Genomic DNA, 12693 nt, shown 5'->3' on the forward strand with positions numbered 1-12693 from the left:
TTTTTTTCTGTTTCCACACCCCCTATAAATATCTAGAGTTAATTTTTTTTTTTATTTTGAGTAAATTATTTTTTGAGTCATGTGTTTTAATGGTTTTAACCACTTGAGTTTAAAATTAAAACGTTTAACGCTTTGAGTCTCTAACCATTCATTTTATAATGTTTTGAGTCACTGTGTTTTAGTGGTTTTAACCACTTGAGTCCAAAATTAAAAGTACAGGTGTTAAAAAGTTGGACTTAAAATGTTATAAATGAGTGAATAGGGACTCAGGGCGTTAAACCTTTTGATTTTGGATTAAAACCACCAAAACACATGGACTCAAAAAGTAATTTACTCTTTTTTTATTTTTTTGAAAGGTGTGAATTATTCACGAATGTCGGGAGTCTAACATACGTTGTCTTAACCGGGTCCGTGCTAGAGAGCCCCCTTGCATAATAGATCCCAATTTAAACCTCTCAATGAGAAACTCCTATCATTCAGACCCGAACTCGAGACCTGGAGGGGAAAATTCACCCGGACCCACCATATATGGAACTTAAATACCCGTGGTCACCACTAGATCACTAGTGATGAGAAGCTCACGGTTTAAGTAAAATTTTGGAATCTAGTGTTAGCCAACGATCGCTAGGACACGGTGCATCAGCCAAACCTCATTTGACGTGAGGTTCCTTTCTTCAAGGCTGATTTGAAGTCTTTTTCGACAGTTCACCCCAACAAATATGTATTCAATCCGCTTCACTGCCATTTGACAGTCGGTGGCATACTTTTTAGTCGGGCTTGTATTAAAACAAATCATTCAAACATAACTCTAATATATATTCTGAATTCATCCGTTGATCAAAACAAATTTCAACATATCTATTCTATATGTTATTATTAATTCGAGTATTAAAAACAAGTATAATTCATTTAATTCCAATCATTTTAGTTAATTTTAATCTAATATCATGTTTTACTATTGGTACAATATATTTCGTTTTTACAAGAAATCGTTAAAGACCAGACCAATAAAGTTGAACTGTTTTTTGGATTTTACAAAAAGAATGGTTGTTTGGTGGCGTGGAAATAGTAAATCTAGAAAGTTAACCATGGTTGAAAGGATAACCATAGATGAGTCTAGAGGCAATCAGATATTTTAGCAGCAGCCGTCAGTCTATATAATGTCACTGAAGTAGCTATAACCTTAAATACACACACACAGACAGATCAAACAATCATGTGGGATGAAGTAGTCGCCGGACCTGAGCCCGATCACGGCCTCACCAACCTCCGCAGAGTCTCCACCATGTCCGAAAAAGGTTCATATTCATTACATATACATATACATATATACATATACATATACCTCATCATATATATAATCTTCACATGCATATAAACATCCATCTATCATCATGTTAATCACGTTCATATATTAGATCGTTCCAACTCTTTTATTATTATCAACTCCACTATATATATGACAAAATAAATCTAAATACATAACTTTAAACTAAAACTGAAAAACTAATCCTAACCCAACTCAGACTTTTGAGTTCATGTGTATTTTAGTGATTTTAACCAGTTGAGTCTAAAATCAAAAAGTTTAACGCACTGAGTCTCTAACCGCTTATTTAATAACATTTTGAGTCAGAGACTCAGAGCGTTAAACTTTTTGATTTTAGACTTAAGTGGTCAAAACCACTAAAACACATGGACTCAAAAAACAATAATTTACTCTTGTCTGAATAACTAAATAAATCTAACTTATAAACCAAAATTATTTAAACTAAACAATTTATTTAAATCTTTATTTTATCTTCTCAAATAAACCAATTATCTCCAAACACACACACACATCTAACTTATTGTTTGAAATTTTTGTGACATGTAGGAGGAGAAGGAAGCAGTAGTAAGTTCCAAAAAAGTCTATCGATGCCCAAGAGTCCAACAACACCGGGAACTCCTACAACTCCGTCGCCAACGGCGGCGCGTAAGGAGAACGTGTGGAGGAGTGTGTTTAATCCCGGTAGTAATCTTGCTACCAAAGGCATCGGATCCAACTACTTTGACAAACCCGAAACCACCAAATCTCCCACTGTTTATGACTGGTAATCTACAAAACAACTTATTAACTCTAGCAGTTGCGGACCCATAATTTATTTTCAGAGGACAATTTTGGCTTAACCGAACTTTTAAGAGGGGCGATTGAGATTTTTTGTCTCAAAACTACACTTTTCTTTTTGGGTCTAATATTTACGATGAACTTTTTGCTATTTTCACCAAGTGGTGTGACACAAATTTGTGTTTTCTTTATAACTTTGGATATATAACGTTTTATTAAAAAATGAACATGGTTTTACGATGTGCTTAATTTTATCTACATTTTGATATAAATTTTATTAAAAAAAGAAGCCATATCAAATATAACGTTTTATTAGTCGTTAAAAAATTTTACATTCCGTTTATTATAAATTTATATCCAAACGTAGATAATAGTAAGCACATCACAAAACCTACACATTTTTAAAAAAAACATTATATATCGAAAGTTATAAAAGAAAACACAAATTTAAATGTATTAATGTCGCGTCTAAATAGCAAAAAATTATATATAAATAGAATCACCCACTCTTTTTAAATAGCAAAAAAATTAGGTATAAATAGAATTACCCATTCTTTTTTTTTTTTTTTTTGCAATAAAGCTACACTATCATTTCACACGAAAAAGGGCAATTACAAAGCAATGGCAGGTAGTCGGGCAACAAGTTGCACCGTCACCCCCTTTTTTTAGAGGGGTTAAAGATTTTTGTCTAAAAACTACACTTTTTTTTTAATTCGCCACTACTAGCAAGATCTGAATATTAATAAATATTTTTTTGTTTAATCTCGTAATTTTTCTGTTATTATTTATGCAGGCTCTACAGTGGCGAAACAAGGAGCAAACATCGTTAAGTTGCTAACAATGTTTTAAAATCTGGTTTGTATAACGTACTGGATTTGGTTCAGAAACAGTTTAACTTGGTGTATCGGACGTGATGTAAATATGCAACTCTTTCATTTGTAGGTGGCCACGTGTTGTTGTATGGTTGTGAGTTGGTTTTTGTTTGAAAGAAGAGTGTATGGTATGGATAAGCATTATTGTAAGCCGTTGGATGAATGGTATGGACGGTGGATAAGAGCTACTACTATTACTATTATATCATGTACTTGACTACTGCTAGTGGTGTTTAATACTTTTTGTTTGTGTTATTATATAAAATCTTATCTTTTGTTGATCCGTTGGTTTGTATATAATTATGATATTACCCTGCAATTATGTGTTGTGGATTTGAAAATTATTTTAGTAATTTAGATGTGACCCCTTATGGATGGCAACGTATCGATATAAAATAGTTACTTTTGTGGACTAATTTGTCATTGATTGAAATCAGGACTCGAAACGAATGAATATAATTGTTATATGTAGTGCCGTCTAAGAATAAAATTCATGTTAAAACAACACTAATTATATTTTCTATACCATTTAATTGTTCAACATCTCGAGTACCTTTTGATTTCCTATACTTGAGTTCAAAATCAAAAAGTTTAATGTTCTGACTTTCTAACAACTCATTCTGTAACATTTTGAGTCTATGTGTCTTAGTGGTTTTAACTACTTAAGTCTAAAATCAAAAGTACAAGTGTTAAATATTGGACTTAAAACGTTACAAAATGAGTTGTTAGAGACAGAGGACGTTAAACTTTTTGATTTTAGACTCAAGTGATCAAACCACTAAAACAAAGAGATTCAAAAACTAATATACTCAACATCTTAACAAAGGTATACACATCATGGAAATTATTGGCATTGTTTGTGTTTCTTTCCTCATTCATCTTGAAGGTGCTTGCTTTGCTTTCAACACAATGCAAAGCTCATCTCTGCTATGCATACTTCTTTTGCAACTCGGGTGCCTCTTGTATATCCATCATCATATAGGGAATGAAAATGTTAGGATTTTTCTTTGCTTCAACTTTAGAATCCACTCCAACTTTTAGGTATTTTTTTTTCATCTAGCCCCCTTTTAGGTTACTACCGTGTTTCATTCCACTTTGACCTGGTGGTAGAGAGTCTTGGTTCTTTGATGGAGACTTAAGTTCAATCCTTACTTATGTCACTTTGGTGGATTAGACAATGATAGATAGAGCCTAGTCTCCTTGTACAGAGGTGCAAAATTCTATCTTGAGCCCACCCGGGTTTTCATCCCACTATGCGTTACACTAGAGTGTTCTGCTCTTATGGTGGCACAAAGACTGTCAAGTGACAGCCGGCGGTATGGTTTCCCGGGGGAACGACCAAGCCAAACTCTGAAGCCAGCATGGGTCTGGTTAAGACAACATAGTCTGGCCGGAATAGGGCAACGAGGTTTTCCAATTTGAAAAGTGCGATAGCCTAATACAAGAAAGTCGCTGTTAAAAGAAAGAGAGAATAATCTCATAATCAATCTTATCTTTTGTTGATCCCTTGGTTTGGATATGATTACGATATTACCCTCCAATTATGTGTTGATTTGAAAATTATTTTAGTAATTTAGATGTGACCCCCGATAGATAGCAACGTATCGATATAAAATAACCACTGTACTTTTGTGGACTAATTTGTCATTGATTTAATTGAAGACTCAAAAAGGATGAATTAATATAAAGATAACTAAAAAAAATATATGTAGAATACCTATGTGATCATTCAAATATAATAATTAGAAAAATTTAACTTAAATGAATAAATATTAATTTTAAATATTTGTACTCTTGGATACACTACCAACCAATGATTATGTATTCGGTGATTTTACAAGGACCTAATAACTTTGTTGTTATCACATCACAAATTGTTTCCATGTAGACACCAAATAGTGTTCTGGTCTTATTAATTTAGCAATCGTTATAAGATATATATCGCAAAATTATAATTGTAAAGCCATCATTTTTTTAATTTGATTGTTAATATAAGTTTCTAAATTAATAAGGCGGAACCAACTTTTAGACTATCAATCAACCCATTAAAGATAAGAACGTATTAATACCAACGTGTTTGACGTAAAATGTTGTAAAATTATAGCTTAGAAATGTAAAGTAATTTAATTGAATTGAATTGTTGTGATTTTGTTATCATGGTGACAATGTACAATTTAAAGACTATGTTTGTACGGTTCTCCTAAACATTACATTTGCTCCGTATTGTTTAAGGCTCTAAGAGGACAAGAAGACTTGACTCAATCATGTGATGCATTTTTTTTTAATTAACTAGTAAAATATAAGAAAGAGTAAACTGCCGAAATGGGCCCTGAGGTTTGGTCACTTTTATCATTTTAGTTCAAAACTCAAACCTTTTGAATCTGGGTCCGTCTGGTTTCAATTTTATTGTCATTTTCATCCAAAATCAAAATCTAGTCAGATTTTTTAGTTAACATCCAATTTTTTGTCTTTTTCCTCCCTTTTAATGAAGGGCAGTTTACTCAAGTGGACGGAGGCCTCACCATTTCCTACTAGACGTCATAAATGCTTATAGCCATGACTCGACATTGGTTGTGCTCTCATCTTTTGATCACATGTTAACGTTGCATAACAACACTTGCATGGTTAATCTTACGAACAAACCATGAATATCGATTGATCTTGTCCTCTTACTGCCTACAATATTTTGGATGACCCTCACGGATATAATTATGCTAATGCATAACGATCTCACTTTGTAAGTAGTTATAAAGCAATGAAGACGCAGCTACTCAATGTCTGATTTGCTTATCGATTCATCTTACGTATCCACGTCTTACAATCGTATGGATTCCACATACTCAATGTCTGAAGTCTGAACTTCATGTCTTAAATAGCAAACCCTTTCTATATGAGGTCTTAAATAGCAAACTCAAGTTTGGGTTGGCTTTCTACATCAGATGTGTGTTATAACAGATTGGGTAGGTATTGAATATTGTCACTGTACGATTGTTGATGATACACGTATGAATAGTTTATACGCGAGGGGTAACTTACCCAATGTTTTAAAAACCGGTTTTTAGATCAAACCGGATTGGGCTAAAACATGGTTCAATCGGTTGAACCAGGTTGTACCGAGCGGTTCAACCGGGTTGACTAGCTAACTCTATAATTTCATAAATTACAACATCAACTCAAAAGTTAATCCAAAAATGAATGATTATGTATTTAAAGATGATCCAAAAGTAAATCCATAATAAAAGATAATCGAAAACCATTCAATTTTCCAAAACCTCTTTTAAATGAAAGTGTACGATATGTTTAAGCCATTTGAGTGTTGAATACATCAACTATTTTCGTTTCATACAATATTAAATAAGAACTTTTAGTTACGAATAATCATAGTATATAAAAATTACATAAGATAACTAACATATATATTGAACATAAGTATCAATTCAAACTAAAATAACCTTGTGCCGGTACCGGTATTACGTTTTAAATCGGTATATACCGGATTTTACTGCCAGTACAAACGTTATGTCGTTCATTTATTTACCGGGGTGTTTCGTACCAGATTTACATTTGGAAACGGTAATACCGATATAACCGGCTGGTATTTACCGGTTTTAAAACATTGAACTTACCAACATATATTTAGCCCAAATTTATCTGACTAAAGTCAGACACTCGAGTGTAAATAGATACACGACCATGGATAGGCATAATTACAGTGCACAAACCGAAAAATGGTCACTGTCATAATAGTATTCCTATCCTTAAAACAAGACATCAAGAGTCGGACCTTTTTGTAAATAACTACTGCATTGTATAGATGGATAATAATTTATATAAGTTGATGTGATACAAAAGGGCCACATATTAGTAAGTTTCATCATAATTTATATTCATAAATTCCTTGCATAAGCATACAATTCGTCCCAGGATTGAGTGAGCGAGCTCTTTACGAGCCAAGTGACTTCTTCCTGTACGCTATAGTCTGCGAAAGAAAACACTAGATTAGAAATAGGCGGGTCAAGGGGTATGTATTAAACATGATTATAGATATTACAATATTAAAATAAATCTTATATCTAATAAAGCAGTATACAAGGTTATTAGCAAAGTGTTTAATTTAACTTCACTCGTTTGACAGAAAACATAACCCAATCGACTGTGTAAATGGGTCAAAGACTATCCTGACCTGAGCTTACGGGTGCGTTAAACTTATTATTTGAATAAACGAGAGGGCTTACCAGATTGTTTTGACTGGAAACTTTCGCAACATCTAACATGCATTGATGGTCTTCCAACAGTTGTAGCTCATCGGTCAGGGGATTTACAGCAACAGGTTCAGATCGTTCATCAGATGAAACACTTGAAAAGCGTAAAGGGGTGATGTCGTAACGGCCCTTCTTTACTACCAACAACTCGATCTCATCAGCTCGCAAACCGTTTTTAATAGCAACATACTGATGAGAAACATAAATAACCGAACAGATATCAGTCACCAATTAGAAGGGTAACGAAAAGGCAAAAAAAACAGAAAATAAGTTTAACCTGGCAGATGTTAGTAGTAGTCATGGTTGGCTTGCAGCAAACATGTAATTTCTGCAAATTTGGTATATTTTGCTCGTGCAAAGATACGAGCATGAGATTGATATCCAGCTGGAAAATAACATAATCATGTAAAAAGGTCAAACCTAGGCACATAACCACATTTAGTAAAGAGTGAAATGCCATTTTGGTCCCTGAGGTTTGGCTAGTTTTGCAACTTTCGTCTAAAGGTTTGTTTTTCCGCATCTGGATCCAAAAGGTTTGAAATCTTGTCATTTTCATCTGGCTCGTTAACTCCATCCATTTTTCTCTGTTAAGTCAGGGGTATTTTCATCTTATTGTTAACTTAAAGGGCAATTCGGTCTTTTTCACTTTATGTACAAGCATTTAGAATAATGTACAAGTATTCAAAAAAGACGAAAATACCCTTAAGTTAACAAAAAAAACGAAAATAACCCTGCCTTAACGGAGAATAATGGAAGGAGCTAACGAGCTGATGGACATGGCAAGATTTCAAACCTTTTGGATCCAGATGCGGAAAAACAAACCTTTGGACGAAACTCAAAAAACTGACCAAAATGGCATTTTACTCTCTAGTAAATTATTACTCCATCCAGAAAAACTCCACATGTTGTGGCAACTTTGTAGAACAAAGAAGTATTTAAGATTTACCTGATCATCATTTTGTGGTAACTTTTGGAGATGATGAATGAGCTTCGACTGCAGACTGTTCTTCGCACTCTTACCGGCACTACTTTGGCCACCATGGCGTGTATGACTCCTCATACCGCCACCGCCCCAGGCTAGAATTTCCGGGCTGCCAACAAGCCCAACAGATCCACCAACTGTTTTTCTAGAAACTTCTATTTTATTGTCATCACATCCTCCATTTGCACCACTTGATGATGGCAAAGAAGACGGACCTCCTGACCATCTCTTGTACCGTATGAGTTTCACTTCTGTGGCGGGCTCGGCCTCGTCTGTAGAAGACGAATATTTTCCTCCGTTAACATTGTCAGCATCGACTTCATTGTCGGAATCTTGAGGTTCAGTAGACCTTTGACGTTTTCTTCCCCTGAGATTCCGGGTCGACTGTGGTCTTCTCGTATATGCATTCTCTATAGCTTTAGCATTTGCTCGCTTTTTTCCAAGTGCTTCTAACTGGCGGCGAGACGTTTGCGCAATCGATGCTTGGATCTGAAAGTACCGCTCAAAAAGATAATACTAGAATAAAAAAATATATCTAAAACATTAAAGAGTAAAATGCCATTTTCATCTTGCAATTTTCATCCGGCTCGTTAACTCCATCCATTTTTCTCAGTTAAGTCAGGGGTATTTTCGTATTTTTGTTAACCTAAAGGATGGAGTTAATCAGGGGTATTTAGTAAGGGTACTTCAAATGCTTGTACATAAAATGAAGAAGACCGAATTGCCCTTTAGGTTAACTAAAAGACGGAAATACCCCCGACTTAACGGAGAAGAATGGATCGAGTAAACGAGCCCGATGAAAATGGCAAAATTTCAAACCTTTGGATCCAGATGCGGAAAAAAAAACCTTTGGACGAAAGTCGCAAAACTGACCAAACCTCGGGGACCGGGGACGAAAATGGCGTTTTACTCAACATTAAAATAACAACATTCAAAATAAAGCAAATTAATATCAAAATCACCTGCTTGTTCCGAGCTTTTTCATCATTAGAAAAGGCTGATTCCTTTGTTCCGGTAAAAAAAGCATGGACAGTTCAATGTTTAATATCATATAAAAAATAGTACTATAAATTCATATCATCGAATTGAAGTACGAATCGACAAAAATGTACCTCTGCCTCATATTTATCAATGTCAGGGTACAACAATGCAATCAGAGCATCGAAATTAGGGTCATCCCTCAAGGAACGACGGCTTGCACAATGAGCACGACAAGCAGGGCATTCGTTGTTCCTGTTGCATATTGGTCAAAGTCAAAGCGTCAAACAACTTAAAAAATCATAATGACCAAGTTGACTTATGTTATCCGAACATTCTGATACATACCCGAGTCTCATTGATTTGTCTATGCACTCTCGACAAAACCTGTGAAGGCATTCCATAACTTTTCTTGTCTTCCGAATAATACCTATATGGAAAAACCAGCATAAAACTATGATTTTAACTTGAATAATATCCAAGTAGACAAATAATTTAGTTCCAATTACTTTCTTAAGGTTCATGTGAATCAATTGCATGTCATCTGGTACATGTGGATGCTTCAAATGTTCTATATCAATTGTACATCTTTATCTCATGTCATGTGAGAAGAGTATTTTTCTAAAGTCAACACAGTATTACATCACATGGTAGAATGTCTAATCACTGCTGTACTCCTTGGGGACCAACATATTGAATAACCAAGACTAAATTATACCTACGAAAGTACGAATATTAACTAACATATTGTATTTTCATATTTTAGTTTCTAGTAATTAACACATCCTCTAGGCCAGCAATATCACAATATACACCCGGACTTTGCTAGCCTGTAATGAGATATCCATATTATATTTAGTGTAATTTGAAAGCGGATATATTACCTAAACAAATTGGGCATTGCACGTCCTTGCGAACTTCAGCCAACTTCACATAAACAAACCTGCAAACAGAATAAATAACTAAATATATATACAATTGAAAGCATGATTGCTGATTGAACAACATGAATTTGTATATGCTTCCTTAATATGACACTTGAAACTATCTGTTGAAACTGTTTCTGCTAACACACATCAACTATATGCATTTTATATAATTCAATCAGGTTTAAGTACTATAACTCTAATGCTGTTCTTGAATAGATCATATGTGTGGTTAACAATTACAGCACTAAAAAGCATATGTGCCTGTAGAGATATGCGCATGTAGACATATGCGCATGTCACTATACCCTATAAATACAAGAAAGTGTGGATTTTGATTACTAATGGTAATTATAATTTTTGTAAAAGTTTCATCTCTTATCCTTGAAAAGAGCCTTTATCTGGATGCAGAACTTATAAACCTTGGTTCCTCGCAGACATAATGAACTCGAAGCTCTAACTTCCAGGACTTTAGCATTTAAAGCATTTATAGTTGTTACTAACAACTATCATTACTATTACTTTTCATTACCCAATTATAATACAGGCCATATTATCGGACTGTAAGATAAAAACATTTTATGACAAGAGATGTCACAGGGTAGACAAGGGATGATTGGAGAGATGTTTTGCTGGCTTGACTATTGATGAGATGTGGTATTCTACCAAAAAGAAAAATATAATACAATTATACAAATACCTCATTTCTTGGGCAATTTGAGGATAACTACATAACAAGATTCAGAATAAGGATTCCACCACTATTAGTACCATATTATATCTCATCTACTATTTAACTTTCCTCTTCAAATTCCCCCATATTGATCTTTTCCGTATTTAAGGGAAAAGAAAATCCTTTGTACTCCTTGTAAAGTTCAATTCCTATGCGGCTTGTACAGCATTATGCACATACATATATGTTTTCTTACCTTTTACAAATAAGTTCTTTCACACCAGAATTTTTTATAAGAAATAAGAGTTGTCTACAGACTGTACGGCAGTTATCTGGTATAGGCTTCTTTAACACATGTTTGCAGAGAGTGTTTACAGAAAGCAAGCCTAATTATTTTTTGCTAAAATAGAAATACATACGAGGACTTTTTATGAAGTATGCTAGAAGAATTTGTTAGTGTATTGAACATAAAGTTTCGTTCTTCAAGAGTTGAGTCTACATTTGCTCAAAGATAACGGGGGCATAACAACAGAACCACAAATAGCCAAATATACTATTACTACTGAAAAAAATAAAGTAGTTTAAGGGCAGTAATGCAGTATATAGCTAAAAACATCCCCTTTTAAACATCTACCAGTAGCATATCTTGCACATGACTTTAATATCAGAATCCTATGAACCACTATGCTTCATTTAATTACACAGCAAAAGTCTAACTTGAAAAGTTATCAAACATTTCACATTCACATATTACATGTATATCAGAGGCAAAATCAGTGATTCACATATGTCCATTTGCTCATAAATCATATTTCAACCTTCATGCTACCAAACTTTGGTATGTTTCAGATCCAAAGTAATTTAGATTCAAATATCACGTCGATAAACTCGCTTAAAACTTCAAAATTTGGAAGAAAAAACAACAGAATCCCAATCAATTAGTTACAGAAAACAAAACATGAATTTAAAATTGCGTTTGCAGTGGAAACTACTAGAAACAGGCAGATCCAATGCAACAAACAAGCATTTAGTAAATTCAATTACACAAATTAAAAAGCATGCAGATCTTCAATCACAATTCACAAGTTCACAACCAACCGTACGAAAACAAACACGCTTAGCATAATAATAATAATAATAATCGCAACTCGTAACAAAACACAAACGCAAACAGATATAATCAACTTAGGGCACGTTATCTGTACGTATAGGTACAGATACATATAGAGATAATCAAAATAACGAACATACTCATCCTTCTCGTCGCTGCAACTAGAAGACGAACTTTCATCATCATCATCATCCGACTCTGCTGATAAATGAAAAAACGAAAATGCGGAACATCAAATCACGTAATCGGAACGTACGGATGAACGAATTAGAAGAATAACACAAGTTTATAAAATTATAAACAACAAACCTTGTTTATCCTGTTGTTCGATGTGTTCGGAGACGTTCTGATTGTTACGTTGCAGCTGAACGGCATCTTCGTCTTCGGAGGCAGAGTCGGTTGAAGGATTTTGAGTAGGCATTGACTGCAGTCGCCGGCGGTTGAGCCACCGAGTGATGTTGTTACGGTGAGTTTTAGAGAGAGAGAGAGAGAGAGAGAGGGGGGTTAGCTTTGGGTATTTTAGAGTGAGTGACAATTTGAGGGATTTTTCGATTTGTAACCTTGACTTACGTGGTAGATGAGAGACACGCATGCATTCTTTAGGGGTATAATGGTACTTTTACATATGGGCAATTATTACTTTGTTATACATATTTATGAATATATACACTACACTCGAGTTTATTTATATAAAAAAAATACTCACAAAACTTTTGATTTGTATGATACTGCTACTGATTTTCAACTTATTTGTTGATAGGATTCATAAACTAACTTAACACTCA

At 34.2% G+C, this 12693-nt stretch overlaps 2 protein-coding genes across 4 annotated transcripts; one reads left to right on the top strand and one right to left on the bottom strand.

Moving 5' to 3' along the window:
• Window positions 1-530: 530 nt before the first annotated feature.
• On the top strand, window positions 531-3295 carry LOC110937837 (dormancy-associated protein homolog 1). Of its 2 annotated transcripts, XM_022180294.2 has the most exons (4): window positions 531-1298; window positions 1874-2090; window positions 2898-2959; window positions 3047-3295. In XM_022180294.2, the coding sequence occupies exons 1-3, from the start codon at window positions 1217-1219 to the stop codon at window positions 2932-2934; spliced, it is 336 nt and encodes a 111-aa protein (XP_022035986.1). In that variant the 5' UTR covers window positions 531-1216; the 3' UTR covers window positions 2935-2959; window positions 3047-3295. The 2 variants fall into 2 exon arrangements, with proteins under 2 accessions (XP_022035986.1, XP_022035985.1); XM_022180293.2 differs by having other exon boundaries at window positions 2898-3273.
• Window positions 3296-6761: 3466 nt separating this feature from the next.
• LOC110937834 (putative E3 ubiquitin-protein ligase RING1a) lies at window positions 6762-12428 on the bottom strand. 2 transcript variants are annotated; one of them, XM_022180290.2, is made up of 10 exons: window positions 12218-12428; window positions 12049-12106; window positions 10083-10141; window positions 9547-9628; window positions 9333-9453; window positions 9183-9224; window positions 8185-8709; window positions 7516-7623; window positions 7212-7427; window positions 6762-6955 (listed from the first exon to the last, which is right to left on the bottom strand). In XM_022180290.2, exons 1-10 carry the CDS (start codon window positions 12327-12329, stop codon window positions 6920-6922), a joined length of 1359 nt encoding a protein of 452 aa, XP_022035982.1. In that variant the 5' UTR covers window positions 12330-12428; the 3' UTR covers window positions 6762-6919. The 2 variants fall into 2 exon arrangements, with proteins under 2 accessions (XP_022035982.1, XP_022035981.1); XM_022180289.2 differs by having other exon boundaries at window positions 12049-12109.
• Between the last annotated feature and the right edge of the window lie 265 nt (window positions 12429-12693).

Source organism: Helianthus annuus, chromosome 4 (assembly GCF_002127325.2).
Source record: "Helianthus annuus cultivar XRQ/B chromosome 4, HanXRQr2.0-SUNRISE, whole genome shotgun sequence".
In the NCBI taxonomy this organism is placed as follows: domain Eukaryota; kingdom Viridiplantae; phylum Streptophyta; class Magnoliopsida; order Asterales; family Asteraceae; genus Helianthus; species Helianthus annuus.

Bases quoted from the DNA above. Each gene is read 5' to 3' on its own strand.
- LOC110937837 (XM_022180294.2), top strand. From the start codon at position 1,217: ATGTGGGATGAAGTAGTCGCCGGACCTGAGCCCGATCACGGCCTCACC. The intron at 1,299-1,873 runs GTTCATATTCAT...TGTGACATGTAG, and splicing joins CTCCACCATGTCCGAAAAAG to GAGGAGAAGGAAGCAGTAGT. The intron at 2,091-2,897 runs GTAATCTACAAA...TTATTTATGCAG, and splicing joins TCTCCCACTGTTTATGACTG to GCTCTACAGTGGCGAAACAA.
- LOC110937834 (XM_022180289.2), bottom strand. From the start codon at position 12,329: ATGCCTACTCAAAATCCTTCAACCGACTCTGCCTCCGAAGACGAAGAT. The intron at 9,225-9,332 runs GTACATTTTTGT...ACCGGAACAAAG, and splicing joins TTGATAAATATGAGGCAGAG to GAATCAGCCTTTTCTAATGA. The intron at 8,710-9,182 runs GTGATTTTGATA...CGGTACTTTCAG, and splicing joins AAAAAGCTCGGAACAAGCAG to ATCCAAGCATCGATTGCGCA.